The sequence below is a fragment of the Abramis brama genome, assembly GCF_963993115.1.
Source record: "Abramis brama genome assembly, chromosome: 17".
Taxonomy (NCBI): Eukaryota; Metazoa; Chordata; class Actinopteri; order Cypriniformes; family Leuciscidae; genus Abramis; species Abramis brama.
The window spans coordinates 15989366-16006815 of record NC_139979.1 but is presented as its reverse complement, the minus strand read 5'-3'; the positions used below and the strand labels follow the sequence as shown (position 1 = coordinate 16006815).

The window sequence follows — 17450 nt, the reverse complement described above, 5'->3', positions numbered from 1 at the left end:
AATTAGTCCAATCTACATTTTATGTAAGTGGCTTTAAAAAAAAGAGAAAAAAAATATTAACTTGTAAGACTAGCAGTTTATGCAACTGTCCACTGGTCTTAAATGTCTAGACTGTACATGTGTAGAAGTTTGACAGTTACAGTGTTATCTAAGTCTCATGCTTTCCCCTGCACTGAGACAGATAACAGACAGAGGACTGCTCTAGGATTCAATTGCCCAAGACACACATTTATATAATAATATCATACTGCGTTTCCGCTTACACTGAAATATAGTGTTAAATAGAAAGGCTTGCTTAGAAAGACTCCACCATTCCCTTGACCCTACACTGGAGAAGAAGATGGGAGAGTGAAAAGATGGATGGAAAGGCTTAGTTTAATATTAACACCCAAGTGTCCATCAGATCAGTAAATGTGGTTTAGCTCTTTGCAACGTTAAAAATAAAGCTGTTGTCGGCTATGTTATGGGGGGGATACTCATTATTTAAAAAATAGTGTTTGAAATGTTTTCAGTTTTGTTTAAGATATGCTAGGTCTGGTTTCATCTGCACGGTTCATTATCTCAGTACTAACGTCATGGAAATAGTGTTGATCCTCCACCCTCATCATAGACTGCTGGGAGCTGCTACATGAGAAGACGAATGAAGACCTCACAAGCACAGGTAGGCTGATCATTCATGTTATTTTCATACAGACTCATTTCATTTATATTAGGCAATAAAACATTTTAGGACTTAATTTAAGTTAGTTAACAGAAAAATCGGCTATAGCCAAAAAAAAAAACACTGTCTAAGTAACACTGTGAATATAAAAGAATATTCCGATTTACTAAGGACATTTTCACTCTCAAGACGTTCATATAAAATATTAATGTAATAGGCCTGCATACTATTTTTCATGAACCACAACATTATATTTAAACCATGTGGTTGAAAAGTTTAAACCCTGAATACCATTTGACATATAAACAGTATGGAAAGCTTATAGTATCTCTCTTTTTTTAGTTATTTTTGCCCATATTTTGTAATATGAATATAATGTTACGTGAGGGAAGAGTTGCATGAAGATCTTTGGCTACCCCACCCATTCTTATCAGCTTATCTTAGTCAGAAAAGACCGGGTAACATCATATTAAATAAATAATCCATTTATACTGTAGTAATTCCTTCTTGTCTCCTCTTTCTCAAGTCATGATATGATAATAAATAATAAAATAAATATGTTTATGACTGACCCCCTCACTTATCACAGGCATGTTGATGTATTTATGTGTTTGTGTGTGAGTGGGTGAAGGGGGGGTCATATCTTTCTAAAACACTCATATCAATATCACACAACAGGACAGTGCGGGAGGGCAGGGCCTCTTATGATGCCTCATACAGACGTGTGCTGCTTTAGAACCACGGGAACATGAATGTGAACTGAAGTGCAGTTCGAAAGAAAATTGTAAAGCCTTGCAACTTTTGCAGCTCATCGCCTGATGAGACCACCTGAGGAATAAACAGAAGAGAAGAGAGTACTTTGAGAGACATGTTGCAGTGTCGAGTGAATTTCCTGGATGACACCCACTTTGTGTGGGAACTGGAGGTATCTGAACAAAGACTCTCTGTCCTTTTTTTCACATTGCAAAAAATCACATTCTTAATCAGGAATCTTCAAACAAGATTTTTTTTCTTGACAATATATTGAATTATAATAATATTTAATTAAGTTTATATTTGTTTTGTTATAAATTAGGTTTATGCTTTCAAGAAATTCAAAAATAATTCAGTCATATTACCTCAAAACAAGTAAATTCATCTTGCTTTAAAGATTTTTAGATATTTTTACTGTAAAAAATAATAATTCAAAGACAGATTAAAAAGATATAGATGTTATTATTAAAACTCAATTTCTTCTTGCACAGAGAAATGCAGTGGGACAGGATCTCTTCAGTAAAGTTTGTAAACACCTTGACCTGCTGGAGAGGGATTATTATGGTCTGGTTATGTGGGATTCTCCTAGTACCAGGGTATTTATTTCATTTTATATCACACTGGCATATAGAGATTCTCTTATATTCAATCATTTGACAAATAAAAACTCATTTGTTTTAAGCATTATTCTGTGTTTATTGATTCAGGTATGGCTGGACTGTGCTAAAGAGATCCGAAAACAGATAAAAAGTATGAGATTTTCACATATACATTATTAGTGGACGGTGCAGATTCACACATGCTTGCGTTTTCAGCTCTACATTTGTTCCCTGTTTGTTTGGTTTCAGGTCCAGTAACTGAATTCTTTTTCAGCATCAAGTTTTACCCACCCGATCCCTCAATTCTGGCTGAGGACATCACTAGGTACAACAAGAGACAAATGCACACATATAAAACATACACATTGAACTCCTTATAGTTGTGTTGATACATTTGTGCTTGTTTTTCTTTCTTTGTTTACTGAACACTTACTACTCCATGTAATTCTTTCAGATATCTCCTGTGTCTTCAGCTGAGGAAAGATATTCTGATTGGGCGACTGCCCTGTCCATCAGACATCTTGGCTCTGTTGGGTTCATACACAGTTCAGTCAACACTTGGAGATTACGACCCAAATCTCCACAAGAACAACTATGTCAGTGAAATTGTTCTTGCACCCAATCAGAGTGAAGAGCTGGAGGAGAGAGTGATGGAGCTGCATTCCACATACAGGTATCCTGTACCAACAATCATACACACATATATGTACACTAACTCACACACAAAAACACATTTGTACAATTTCTTTGTGTACTACACAGATTCATGAGTCCTGCCCAGGCAGATATGCTTTTCCTTGAGAACGCCATGGGGCTTCCCATGTATGGAGTGGACCTGCATCCTGCCAAAGTAATTTTAATTTGTCAACTCAACTTGTGCTTAAACAGTTTGAAAGTATTTGGAATGTATTAAAGCAGCAGTTCAAAATGTTGTCTTCTGCGAAACACAAAAGAAGATATCTTGAAGAATGTCCAGAAAATGAAAGTCAATGGGGTCAAGTGTTGTTTTTCGACCCCATTGACTTTCATTTTTTGAACAAAAACATTCTTCAAAGTCTTCTTTTGTGTTCCACAGAAAACAGAAAGTCTTATGGCTTGAAACAACATTGAGTGATAGCAGAATTTTAATTTTTGGATGAACTAGCCCTTAACAGGGCATGGACAGTGCACATCTTTAATATAATGTTTGATTTGTTGATAGGATGTCAGCGATGCAGATGTGATGCTCGGCGTGTGCTCTGAGGGACTGATGGTTTACGAGGATGAGATAAAAACAAATGTTTTCCTTTGGCCCAGAGTTCTTAAAATCTCCCACAAACGCAGCACCTTCCTTCTCAAGATGCGTCCTTCTGAGGTATTCATGCACACTAGCTTTATTCTTCATAAACCCATTTATTTTATTTTTGGATTATGCATTGCTCTTGCTCTTTTGGAGTAGTAACACACGCTAATGTGGTCAACTTTTTCCATTTGACCTGATTTAGCAGGATGAGTCTGAGGGTGACATCAGCTTTAGTTTGGCCACCTACCGAGCCTGCAAACAACTATGGAAATGCTCTGTAGAACATCATAGCTTCTTCAGGTAAGCCAGCCCATGTAGCCTATGTATGTTTATTACCTAACCAAGGCTTACAGTCAGTATGTAACAAGGTTCAGACATTTTTTTGTGTGTCCATGTGACCACAAGAAACACAAGGGGGCGCTCCAGTCAAATGTATACATTCTTTGAAACAATTATTCGAAGTAAAACATGCTTTTTCCAACCTCTTTGGGATATTTCAAGAAATACGTCCATACCTCTTAATGTGTTTTTCAGAAACAGACTTCAAGACACAAAAGCAAAACGGCTCTTGACCTTGGGTTCAAGGTTCCGCCACCATGGACGCACTCAGTCTGAGTGTCTGGAGGCCAGTGGCGACATCACGCGAGCTCCTCCACGATTCACACGTTATATCATCAAGAGAAAAGGCAACCTTTTATTTATTTATTTCGTTTTAGTTGTAGTTTATTTGATTTGATATGTAGTTTTTGATTATTTATTTATTTATTTATGGATACAAATGATTGACTTTAAATGTTTGTTTGTTTTCAGCAAATGAAGAAATTCTTGATATTCTAACGCAACCAGTTCGAGCTGAGTTTGACGACTGGTTCCTGGTCTATGGTCCAGACAAATGGCACATTTCTACATCAGGTAAAGTTCTATGGCAAATTGAAATAATGTAATCTGACTGAAATAACTGACTGCATTATACATATTTATCTACTCTCAGTCTCTCAGATCTTATCACCTTTATGATCAAAGAATACTAAATAAATAGGCAGTCTTGCTCTTGCCATTTGACCAAAAAATATATATATATTTGTGTCAAACACATATTAGCCTTGTTTAAACAAATACATTTCACTATATGATTTTGGTTCCTTTTTGAATCTTTGCTCGTTATACCATTAAAAATATTTTCTGATGAACTGCAAACATCCTGTACAGATGATGGGATGCTGGAAAGCCAAAAGCTGCAGGAGTGGAAGCATCATGCAGATGATTGGTGTGTCCTCCTTGACAGCAGCTCATGTAAGTCTTTTCTAATGCTCTCACTGTGTACATCTTTAGAAAAGCCTGCCTAACTGAGCATTAACCCATGCCTAACTGAGCATGCACATACTCTAGAATATATAGTTATATCATTTGGGGAAAATAAATAATTATTAAATATTAAATGATGAATTATTATAACTCCTAAAATATTAAAGGGTTAATTCAACCAAAAATACTCACCCTCATGTTGTTCCAAACCTATAAGACATTGTTTATCTTTGGAACACAAATTAATATCATAAAGTGAAGATCTTTATAAAATTGAAGTTAAACCACTGGAGTCACACAAATTACTTTAATGATGTCTTTAAAACCTTTCTGGGGCTTGAAAGTGGTAGTTGCGTTGCTGTCAACCCAGGTGAAAAAGACGTACTGTTAAATGTATTAAAAATGCATTAAAGTATGTATTGTACTAAAAACATACTCAAGTACATTTTTTATATATTTAATAGTACGTCTTTTTCACCTGGGAATGGAGGGACAGATTTGATTAAAAAGATCTTCATGTGTGTTCCAATGATGAACAAATGTCTTACAGGTTTGGAACGACATGAGGGTGTGTAATTAATGACTGAAATTTCATTTTTGAGTGAACTAACCCTTTATCAATAAAAATATTTTCAAATATTGATAATTGTTAATTGTGATTTTGGTATAGGCTTTATCATATTTTTGGAGCTTGCACCTTACTTATGCTTTTTCACTTCCATCCACATGCCAAAAAGTCAAGCTCTGGTAATAAACCAAGTTTGTTGACATACGGATAAAAGGGCAGCCTGGGCTGACATTTTCCATGACATTCAAGAAGAAACGCACAAGTCCCTCTGGACTGCTCTGCGTAAATAAATATTATAGTTTCCATTAAATCTTGACATTGAAAGAGCTGTGATTGGTTGTCATTTTGGTTTATTTTGTTCCAGTTTCACTATCAGGCGTCCAGCAGCCTCTTCAGATGGAAGAACTGAGAGAGGACGTGGAAGTTGTGGAGGGGTCAGACGAAAGGCTCACAGATGAGCTTGTGATAAAACATAAAGTTCAGGTGGTCCAGGAGGGGTCTGATGTTATCGAGAAAGAACACCAGGAAGTAATGAAACCTCTAAAGGAGACACTAAGAGAGGAAGTACTAGAAGTCAATGGAGAAAGAATACAGAGGGTAGTAATCACTAAACAATGGACACAGGAGGTCAACTCTTTGGTGGAACCACAAGTAGATGTTGAGAAAAAGATAGAGAGGATGGAGATGGTAGAAAGACGTGTTATGGTCACTGAAGAGAGGAAATTTGGTTCTGGAGACACTTTTGAGAGACTGGAAATCATGGAGCAGAGACTGGAGGAGGTTGAGGCTATCGAACGAAAGCTAGCTGAGGTGGAAGAAATGAGGGTTGGATTACAGGAAGTGGAAAGTTTGGAACAAAGGTTGCGGCAAGTTGAAAAGGAGGAGCTTCAACATGTGGAGACAGATGATTGGTACATTTTACTAGATCGCAGGCCATTGATGCTTACGCCTACTCCCATAGGTATGTCATGTGATTTTATCATGTCTCATGTCATATGTTATGAAATTTTGTCCATTGCTTTTTCATTAAATATATTTCTAAGTTAAATTGAAAAGCTAATTGAAGTGCCTAAGGTGGAAACATCATATTTTCTTAGGAAGAGTTCAGGAAGAGTTGCAACAGATAGTATATATCCCCCCCAAACTAATGAAGAAAGACGATGATTGGTACATTCTATTGGATGTGCTCCCACAAACCATGGAGATATCGCATCTTCTTTCAGGTATCTATAAAATACTTTTCTGTTTTAATTACACGGCTTTCTGAAATACTCTATTCTGATTGGTTGTTTGCGCCATCTAAATAATGTATAATAAATACTGCAATATTCCCTAAAAAACAAGAATTGTCAATTATGATTTCATGCTGACTTTAAGGGCCGTTCACACCAAGAACAATAACTATAGCAACAAAGTTTTAATAATCGTTCTAATTTAAATGAGAATAGTGAAGTCCACACCACAGCACTAACAATAATGACACAGAGGAACAATATCATTGGAATCTTTTTCAGAACAACTTTTTACAGCTGATGAACGATAAAATAATTGACAACCAATCAGAATTAAAGACAAAGAGCTCGTAGTGGAAGAAAATAATGGATTTTTTTATATTAATAATAATGCTTCTCAACAAATGTCAACAAACCACTCAAATGGATTTCTGCTACCAGATGTGAGCAGCTCCGTTCCTGAAGAATATCAGGCTGAAGAAGAGAAGAGAGAGGTAGAAAGGAAAATACAGCAAGAGCTGGTGCCACCAGAGAAGCCTAAAACACAGACTACAGAGGAGGTGATTCCGAGCAGAGTGGAAACAGAGGAGGTACAGAAAGAACAACAGAAGCCGGTGACAGTGGATTATGGGAGACCACAGACAGTTGTTCTTGAGCAGAGAGCGGCAGAGCCTCAAACAGATGAAGACGACGACTGGTTTGTCGTTTTGGATGGTTCTCCTAAAAGATCAGGTACATGCTCTCACACAATCACTATCATGCACTCATGTAAATCAAACAAGAAATCAATATGTGTGTGATGGATTGTGTTTGTTTCAGCGCCCTCTGTTGAGCTGTATGAAGAGACCAGAGAGGACATGATCCGGAGAGGAGTGAAAACAGAGCAGATAAAACAACAGGAGCAGGTGGCAGAAGATTATGGGAGACCACAGACACTTATTCTTGAGCAGAGAGCAGCACAACCTCAAAGAGACGTGGAGGACGACTGGTTCATCATTTTTGATGTTTCTTCTAAAGAATCGGGTACATGTTGCTTAGTGTGAATTTCCTCAGTGTCATCAGCCTAGAACATCATATAACAATATTCCTATCAACAATGACAAGTGTAGTTTATGGTTAGGATGGGTGTTGATTCAGGAGCACATCTATACCACATCAGGTTTGGGCCAAATTCAATATTAATGATTTGACACATTTCATTAGTTGAAACTTGAATTCAACTGGCCATACATCACAGGAAGTTGGGCTTTTACTGAAGTGAAAGAAATTCATAACATCCACATTTATTAGACTTATTCGTCCAACATTCTTTTTAAAACAAATGATTAATAATTGCTCATTTAATACTTTCTAATTATGTCTCATTATTCCCTGATATGAATACTTATTTCTCAATAAGTTAAATATATTATTTAAAACAATTAACAGATTGTATTTTTGACATACAGCATTACTAAATGTCCACCATATTGTTCCAGACAACCATATACATATTGGCATTAAAATGTTTATACATATACAGTATATATGTATGTATGTATATATATGTACAATGTAATATATGAATTAAAAACAATTTGCAAACACAAAATCACACAAATCAAACCATACATTATGCATTTTGTTTTTTAGAGCCCTTGACTTTTCCACATCTACTAAGCCCATCTGCAGACCTGAATGAGGAGATCAGAGAGGAGGTGATCCAGAGCAGATTAAGAACAGAGGAGGTGCAGATAAAACAGGAGCAGGTAACACTGAAAGATAGGAGACCACAGCCAGTTATTCTTGAGCAGAGAGCAGCACAACCTCAAAGAGACGTGGAGGACTGGTTCATCATTTCTGATGTTTCTCCTGAAGAATCAGGTACAAACATTTACATGTTGTACAACAACAATCACACACACACACACACACACATAAGCACACATATCTAAACATACATCATGGGTTGTGTTTGTTGCAGAGCCCTTGTATCCACAGCTGCAAGGTCCATCTGTTGAGCTTTATGAGGAGACCAGAGAGGAGAAGATTCAGAGCAGAGGGAGGACTGAGGAGAAAGTGATTGAGGTGATGACCGTGAGCACTAAAGAACAAATAACAGTACCAGAGAAGAAGAGGACAAGCATCGTACAAACCCCCCAGTTTCCAGTGGTGCCCAGGGAAGTTGATGACGACTGGTTTCAGCTTTTTGACAAAGTGCCTTATGAGCAGAAGAGTTTTTCATCAGGTGAAGTACTTCTTTCTGCAAGCATATTCACAATCAAATTCACATTTTAGAATTCTGATATTTGTGTGATAAAGATTCAGATGTAAGACAGTTCACCCATAAATTCTGTCATCAGTTATTCACCCTCCTGTCACTGTATGATTTTTTTTATAAACCGCTATTTTATAAACCGGTATGATTTTTTTTCTTCCATGTAACAAATAAGACGTTATTAAGTAGAATGTCCAAGCTGCACATTTCTGTAAAACAAACATGAAAAGTAACTGTGGCATTTATTCAAAAAAAATTATTAAGATTAATAAATTAATAAGATTATTAAAAATCATTAGAAATCTATTAGAAATGTTGCACTGGCAACTAAATGAAATAGGTTCAAGTTGAAGTATTACAATTACTAAAAATAAAACCGAAATAAAAATAAATTAAATCTATATAGAAATATATATATATAAAAAAAAGACTATAACTTTAAATTTATTTTATATGAAAATATAAAAACACAAGCTAATTATAAAATATTATTAAATATATAAATAATACTTAAATAACACTGATACAATTCAATTATACTACAAAATAATAAATAAATAAAAATATTTAAATTATTAATCAGTATTTTTAACAACAATAATTTTTCTCAAACCAATTTTTTGTCGTTGTAAGCATAAATCTAACAACCTTTCGTGAGATTTGGGCTTCAAACAAGAAAATAATTTTTTTTTGCCAGTGTGTTAAGAAAAATAATCTTTGAGTACCATGATGGGGGTGAGTAGATAATGCTAGAATTTGCATTTTAAGTGTTTTATATTGTGAGAAAGCTAATGGATTTTTGCGATTACTTCTGTTTACTACACTTCAAGTTCGTTATTGTGGTAAATTTCATTGATAACAGGTCATTTCTAATTTTTAGTGTCTGTCACTCCAGAGACTCGTGTTGTGTCTGTGGCTCCTTTGGAGGCTGAAGAGAAGAGAGCTGTTGAGAGGAGAAAAGAAGAGGTGCAGATAAAACAACAGGAGCAGGTGACAGTGAATTATAGAAGGCCAGAGCCACTTGCAGAGCCTGAAAGAGACATAGAGGACGACTGGTTCATCATTTTTGATGTTTCTCCTATAGAATCAGGTACACACACTCACACACAACCACAAATGCACACATGAAAAACACATCGAAACATTCATCATACATTGTTTGTTTCAGTGCCCTCGTCTCCACAGCCGCGAGGCACAACTGTTGAGCTTTATGAGGAGACCAGAGAGGAGAAGATTCAGAGCAGAGGGAGGACAGAGGAGAAAGTGATTGAGGTGATGACCGTGAGCACTAAAGAACAAATAACAGTACCAGAGAAGAAGAGGACGAGCATCGTACAAACCCCCCAGTTTCCAGTGGTGCCCAGGGAAGTTGATGACGACTGGTTTCAGCTTTCTGACGAAGTGCCTTATGAGCAGAAGAGTTTTCCATCAGGTACAGCACCACACATGCCTTTAAACACTATCATAGATGTATAGCAGTAATAACAAAGATAATAAACTCAATGAAAGGTAATGGAAAACCACATACCAATACATTTTAACATGAAACATTGTATACAATAACATTTAACAAATATTATTAAATGCTTTAAAAAACATGATACATACTATAGTAATGTTAATATACAGTATACAACTTTACTGTAAACTGTATAATTCAAATAATGGGTAACACTTTACAACAAGGTTCCATATGTTAATATTAACTACATCAGATAACATGAACTAACAATAAAAATGCTTCTAAAGCCTTTATTAACCTTAGTTAATGTTCATTTTTAACATAAACTAACAATGGACAGTTGTATTTTTGTTAACTAGCATTAACAAAGATTAATGAATACTGTACAAATGTATTGCTCATTGTTATTTAATGTTAGTTAATGCATTAACCAGTGTTAACTTGTTAACATATTGTAAAGGGATACTAAATTAGGTTTTTACTCAAGACTAGTATCAAGTATCATTATTACATGCTTTTCATAAAGATGAGTTTTGTGTGTTTTTTATGAATCTGTGGTACAAATAATTTAACAAGCTTCTCATGAAGCAAATCCGCTACAAAAGTGCACACAAACTGCATTGTTTACTGTGCTTTTTTTTTTTTTTTAGATGTCAGAAGCACAGATTTTGAGCTCTGTTCTATCCTGGTATTGCTTCAGGTGAGAGGCATATTGTAATCAGAATATGTTTGATCAGTTGTTTCAGTGGCCACTGAAGAGCGTAGGATTAAAGAACAGGAGGACAGAGACAGACAGCAGGAGATGAGAGTGAGAGAGGAGGAGAAGAGGAGACTTAGAGAACAAGAGAAGCGAAAACAGGAACTGGAATCCAGAAGAGCTCAACCATCTATTACTCTGGCAACAGAAGTACAGCCTCAGACTGAAGCAGAAGACGACTGGTTCATTCTTTTTGATGTTTCACCAGAAGAAACAGGTACATACACACTTTATATATATATATATACACACACACACACACACACTACTGTTCAAAAGTTTGGTGTTGGTAAGATTTTTACTGTTTTTGAAAGTCTATTATGTTTACCAAAGTTGCAATTATTTGATTAAAGATACAGTAAAACAGTAATATTTTGAGATATTATTATAATTTAGAAATCCAGGTTTTATTTAAATATATTTTAAAATGTTATTTATTTCTGATGGCAAAGCTGAATTTTCAGCATCATTACTAAAGTCTTCAGTGTCACATGATCCTTCTGAAATCCGTCTAATATACTGATTTGGTTCTGAAGATGCATTATGCATTATTATTATTAATGTTGAAAACTGTGGTGTTGCGTAATATTTTATAGAAATAGTGATACATTTTTCAGGATTCTTTGATGAATAGAAAGTTCAAAAGAACATATTCATATTCTATTTCAATCTTTTGCAACAATATAAAAATCACTTTTGATCAATTGAATGTGTCTTTGCTTATATCTTACTGAATACTAAATTTTGAATATATAATCTTTTTAAAAATATGTCCCATTTACATACAAAATAACAACATACTGTATTTGGGACAGATTTCACTATTGCACAGTTGGCAGTCTTTGTCAAAAAAAATCGTATTCTCTACTTTCTTTAAAGTTGTCGCAGATTACCTTAAAGTGGACAGGAGGGCTGAGGAAGAGAAGAGGAGAAGGGAAGAAGAGAGGAGGAAACAGATAAGAGTTGAGGAAAGACCAATAAGGCCATCGGTACCAGAGAAAAGACCAGTACAGCTGCAGACAGAATTGGAGGACGATTGGTTTACCTTTATGGGCATTTCCCATAAACATTATGGTATGTATCACAAACAGAATCAAAAACACTTGATTATAAGAAATTAATATTTTATAATGTCTGACAAACCTGTTACCATGTATTCCTGAACATCTCTCTTTCTCTAGTTCCCACTCTTCCACACACACCTGTTATTTCCCCAGTGGCTCCGCCCAAACCCCGCCCACAGATCCCAGCTGACCAACCACTGACTTCCACTCCGACCGCACAACCTGTGTCCATTACAAAAACCCGTCAGGAGAAGACAAAAGACATCCTGAACATCACACTGGAGTCTGAGGTTACAAACACACTCATACTGTAAACTTCACATACACACAAAAGAACATGTGAAAGTTTCAATCCTCTAAAAATCATCCTTCTCTCTCTTAACACTAACAGGCTGAGACTGAGTCCATGCTCATGAGGAAGGTGAGACACTCATCTATTTCTATCATCTTTGTCATGTTCCTTCTTATCCAGAGCATATTAATCCATAATCGTGTTTTTTTTATTATTTTTTTTTAGTCACAGATATGGACAAAGAAAATTGAAGGAGAGAGCATTTACGTTCGTCACAGCATTCTGATGCTGGAGGTTTGTGAAGTGTGTGAAATTTATATTGGCTTGTCTACTTTAATGGTAATCCTATACTAAATTAATCATAATATATGCTCTCTTTAGGACTTGGATGTGTCCCAGGAGATTATTTTAAAGCACCACGCCAGCATTACTGAACTTAAGCGTGTCTTTATGGCGGTCAAGGAAGATTTCGAACCCACTGAATGGGACAGACGTCTCTCGTCATACTCACCTTCTGGCAAAGCTCAGCTCCCCCATTTCAACGGCGAGATACTCGTCAGAATGGGCTTAGTGAGTTACATACATACATGTATACACACACAACTGCATATAGTTATAATGTGCTTAACAAGGAATTGTTAAAAATAGCAGTGGCTCTCAACCAGAGGACTGGCCCCATTAAGTATAATTTATTTAAATTTAAGTCTAATTCTAAAAATTCTATATGTACAACATTATGTGTTTTTTTTTATTATTATTATTATTACAACAGAAGTACCAGTGGTACATATCAGCTTAGACAGGAGGGCCTGTATATTGTCTTGAACAAAGGGGGCTTGGAGTCAAAAAGGTTGCAAACCACTGATCTACAGTATCTAGATGTGAGAGGAACACAGGGATTTAGGGACGGATCCAACCTCAAACAGCTTTATTGTTCCACCTTTCATATTAAAACACACTCCTGTCTTTAAAGACTTTCCAAAAAGAACACTTTTAAATGCTTTTTAGAAAAGACTGTGAACCAATTGTGACTGTAAAATCTTCTTTTGCAGATTGAAGATGATGAAAAAAACAACTTGCTTCGCCAACAAGAAACAATATATGTTTGAATTCAAACTGAGCATTTCATTTCTACGCACTTGCATATAATCACGGCTGAAACATTCAAGGATGTGAATATGTGGAAAAAAACAAATACTTTGCATGTTTTATAGAATATAATCCTCTTTTGCAGTTTTCATCAATTTGATCAGTGTAATTTAACATTGTTGATAGTTGTTTACTTGTACACTGGTAATCATGTCCACAATAGTATATCATTTGACATAATTGAATTTTTATAGACCTTTAAGCTGAAAATCAATACAAATCTCAAGCTTTAATTTAGTTTATTTTAACTGCTTACACCTATTAAATTATAATCAAAAGGAATAAAAGCTGTCATATGCACTGCCAAATTTGAGATGTGTTTATTCTGAGTATGTTCAGTATGTGGTACACTGTCGATTTCTAAACATGTTCAGCGATTTGTTATATATTTTTTAGGCATAAATCTAAGAAAATAATAGAGAAATATGAAAAATAAACATAATTCAAGTCTCTGAAAAGAATTCAACAAAGTTAATTTATCTTGTTTTAAGGATGTTTAGATATTTTACTGTAAAACAAGACTAAATTACTAATAAGAAAAAAGTTTTTTCTAGCACATTTTAGTCTACACTCTGAGCTCTCATGAAATTTGTGATTATTTGGTGGCTAACGTGAATACCTCTAAAAACATTGTTTCTGTTCCCTTTGATGTTTGTGATTTATAAGTTCCTTGCAAAAAAATGTATTTAATCAGAATGTACTTTTTTTTTTTGCCTCCAAAATACTGCAGTTACATCATCCACAGAGCAGGGACTCATTAAATCATGATAACCAACCAAACCATCATCCCTCATTGTATACTTACTGACTACTGAGATATTGAAAAGACTGTTAATCCATGTTTCTAAGCTCTGATGCTGGACCAGACAGCTGTACTGGTTTTGCAGCAGTCGTACAGTTTGGGATTAACCCACACTAATCAAAACAGAGCATTACTCACTGCTGTATGACTGCATGTGACTGATACCCACTGTGAAGAAGCTTGTTTTTCAGGCCGTCTCTAACAATTTAGGCATGTCGTATGCAGAACAATTAAAGGTGCAGTAAGCAATTTCTGAGAAACATTGGTGATATTTGAAATCACCAAAACAAACACGCCCCTAACCAAAAGGATCATCTTGATAGCTCCGCCCCCAGATACACGAATATGCTATGCAATACAGGAACCTCCCCCCTAATGAGTGTATACATGAGTGTATTTAAGTATACTTTAAGTGTAACAGTAGTATACTTTGAGTACACAACTAGTTTACAACTACGTTTTTCATTTGTACTGCAACTATACAAGTGAACTTATAGGTATACTGAGTTTACTATTTACATACTTGTAGCACATGTTTTAGTTTATGAAAGTACCCTTTGAAGTATACTCTCAGTAAACTACTAGATTAGTAATTTTATACTGAAAGTATACTTGTAAGTTTTCTTTAAGTGAAATTAACATCATACTTATAGTTCACTATTTATATATTATTTTTGCACTTTAAGGGTACAACTATATTCCTATTTAGGTATTAATTTTTATACTTGAAATATACCTTTAACTGTATTTTAACTCTTTCCCCACCAGGGTTTTTTAAAAAGTTGCTAGTCAGCGGCAGCATTTTTTTTGATCATTTTCATATGATAACATTTTTTCATATGATAAAACAGCATTTTTATATGCTGTTTAATGTCTGATGATCGCGTTGGATTACATGCACATAAGCAATGCTTATATAGCTTGGCTTGATTCTGCTGCTTCTTTGGAATCAGCTTTTTTAAACTTTCTGTACTCTTTCAAAAGATGCGTAATAGTGCCCCCCTACCATAAAACAGTTTTCCATCAATGGTGGCGAGAGTTAAAGGTGCAGTTGGTGATATGGGAAAGGCTAACGTTAGCCTGCTAGCATTGAAAGCATACAATCCCACCCTCCCTTCATATCACCGTTCAAAGTCACGCCTCCTCCAAAACACATGAAAGCACACACAAACAGCTGCTCTCGGCAAAGCGTCACAAAAGACGGCGTTAAACTACCTCATGTCTCAAAGCACATAACATTACAATAATAATGAATGCAAACAACTTGTACCTGACTGCTGCAGATTCATTGCGGTGTTGATACTGTTGACATGGAAACGCATAATTCCAAGTCTGAGAACAGCTCCGGTTGGAACGCCACGGGTTGCCATCTCTTAATTACGGTAGTTATGGCATGAACGCAGCATAAGCTCTGTGTTTTGGAGGAACTGTAAATGGTGGCTGCTGTTTGTTTGCGGTGCTCCGTGACCGACGTCTCTCTGCATAGCATGAAACGCGTTGATGACGTATGATGTCTGCGCGAACAGGGTGCATGGTGGTATGTAAAAACAAACGTTGACAGGCAGGTATGATATTGTATTGTTTCATTCAGACCGAATATGATGCTTGAATTTTCATTTTATGTTCCCATGCCTTCCACAGACGATATATATTTATAAAAACCGTTTAACATGATTGCTATCAGGATATGAGGAGAATTTCAACCACTATAACAAAAAAAAAATTCTGTAGAGAATCACCTATTGCACCTTTAAGTAGATTTGAAGTAAATTCTTATGTACACTACCAGTGGACTACACAAAAATTCACATACTCAGAATTAGGAACACATCCGTTTTCTTTATAAATCAATATTTTCAAACTAATCTTTTGTACTGGATGTCAAGACATGTAAGCTTATAAGATAGTATGTAAAACTATGTGAAAAAAGTAGGCTGTTTAATCAAACACACTAGTATAGGGCTACTTAGAATACTTAATTATACTTTTAAGTATCTCAATCAAAAGATTCAGTACAAGTATGCCAAATATATGTAGACTTTTCGGTAAGTGTAAGTATACTTAAGTCTAATTTTAAGTATATTTCTGAGTTGTACATAAAAATTTGTGTGAACTTATACTTGATTTTTTTTAGTTTAAAAGAAGTATACAAATAGTACACTTGAATAAACTTGTTTTTTGTAAGGGCAGGACTAGGAGAATCTGTCTGTGTGCACACATATCTATTTATGCGTCTCACAGGTGGCCGCCTTTCATATTTGATCTGACATTTATATGAACTATAAAGACCAGCACAACAAACACAATGTCACATAGTGCAGTCTCTATTCTTTTGAGCTTGTGTGGGTGGGAACACAAAAAATAGGATCATATATAATTGATTAGGCCTACTTAAAATCCATGTGAACAAAAATCTACAAACAAAGCCTTATGTCACTCTCACCAGTCAGATTACAATCTATCAGTCAAATAAAAAATAAAAATAAATGCACATGATAGCAACAGCACTGCATAAGCGTTTTATAAAACCTCTTAGAGACCTTTTAGAGATAAAATCTCTATTTGAGATTAGCATCTTAACTGATCCCCAGTACAAGGTAAAACATGAAAGAGTTTTCAAATTTATGTGACAAGAAACCAATGTCTGGGTAAAATAGAGTTTCTGAATAATTGTGATCTTTTTTAATGATTCTTAAAATCTTGATTGATCTTTTACTCAAGAATTTTAGAGCCATAGTAAAAAAAAAAAAATATATATATATATAGTTGCGCATGTAAATTCTGTATACTGATGTAATAGAAAGACTGTGTAGGCTACTGTGACATGACGACATGAAGCGACTATAAACAGACGGAGGTGACGATATACAAACAAATGACTCTTGTGAGCCGGTTTTAGTAAATCAAAAACCTGCAGCGTGTTCAAAAAACGTTACCAGGTTGAATACATTTGAAAAACTGCCCAGTAATAATGACAGAATTAGCACAGAAAGAAATGTAAGAAAAATGCATAGGCCAATTACAATGGAAATATACCCAAAAGAATTAGAATTGAATTAAAAAAATAGGAGAATTTGTGAATCGGAATCAAATTTGGAAATCTATCTATTCTCAGCCCTAATATCTTTATTAGTTTGACTTGAATAGATATTCACATGTAAACCTTTAGTGAGGACAACAGATGTAAAAGACTACCGATCCTTTAGCTCTTCTTTGCTCAGTGTAATAAGAGATGAATCTGCAGGATTAACTTGTGTTAGCTCCACA

The 17450-nt window shown here is 35.3% G+C and overlaps 1 protein-coding gene across 14 annotated transcripts; it reads left to right on the top strand.

The window, feature by feature from the left end:
- Positions 1-261: 261 nt before the first annotated feature.
- epb41b (erythrocyte membrane protein band 4.1b) lies at positions 262-13842 on the top strand. Of its 14 annotated transcripts, none has more exons than XM_084088550.1 (27): positions 262-661; positions 1469-1586; positions 1906-2010; positions 2122-2164; positions 2263-2338; positions 2468-2686; positions 2776-2863; positions 3215-3367; positions 3498-3595; positions 3830-3981; positions 4106-4207; positions 4505-4588; positions 5533-6129; positions 6266-6391; positions 6842-7132; positions 7220-7423; positions 8033-8263; positions 8364-8627; positions 9553-9747; positions 9826-10089; positions 10857-11093; positions 11756-11950; positions 12058-12230; positions 12332-12361; positions 12458-12535; positions 12614-12802; positions 13285-13842. In XM_084088550.1, exons 2-27 carry the CDS (start codon positions 1530-1532, stop codon positions 13339-13341), a joined length of 4308 nt encoding a protein of 1435 aa, XP_083944676.1. In that variant the 5' UTR covers positions 262-661; positions 1469-1529; the 3' UTR covers positions 13342-13842. The 14 variants fall into 14 exon arrangements, with proteins under 14 accessions (XP_083944676.1, XP_083944671.1, XP_083944667.1 ...); XM_084088545.1 differs by having other exon boundaries at positions 521-661; positions 3501-3595; positions 9538-9747; XM_084088541.1 differs by having other exon boundaries at positions 521-661; positions 12458-12526.
- Positions 13843-17450: the final 3608 nt, after the last annotated feature.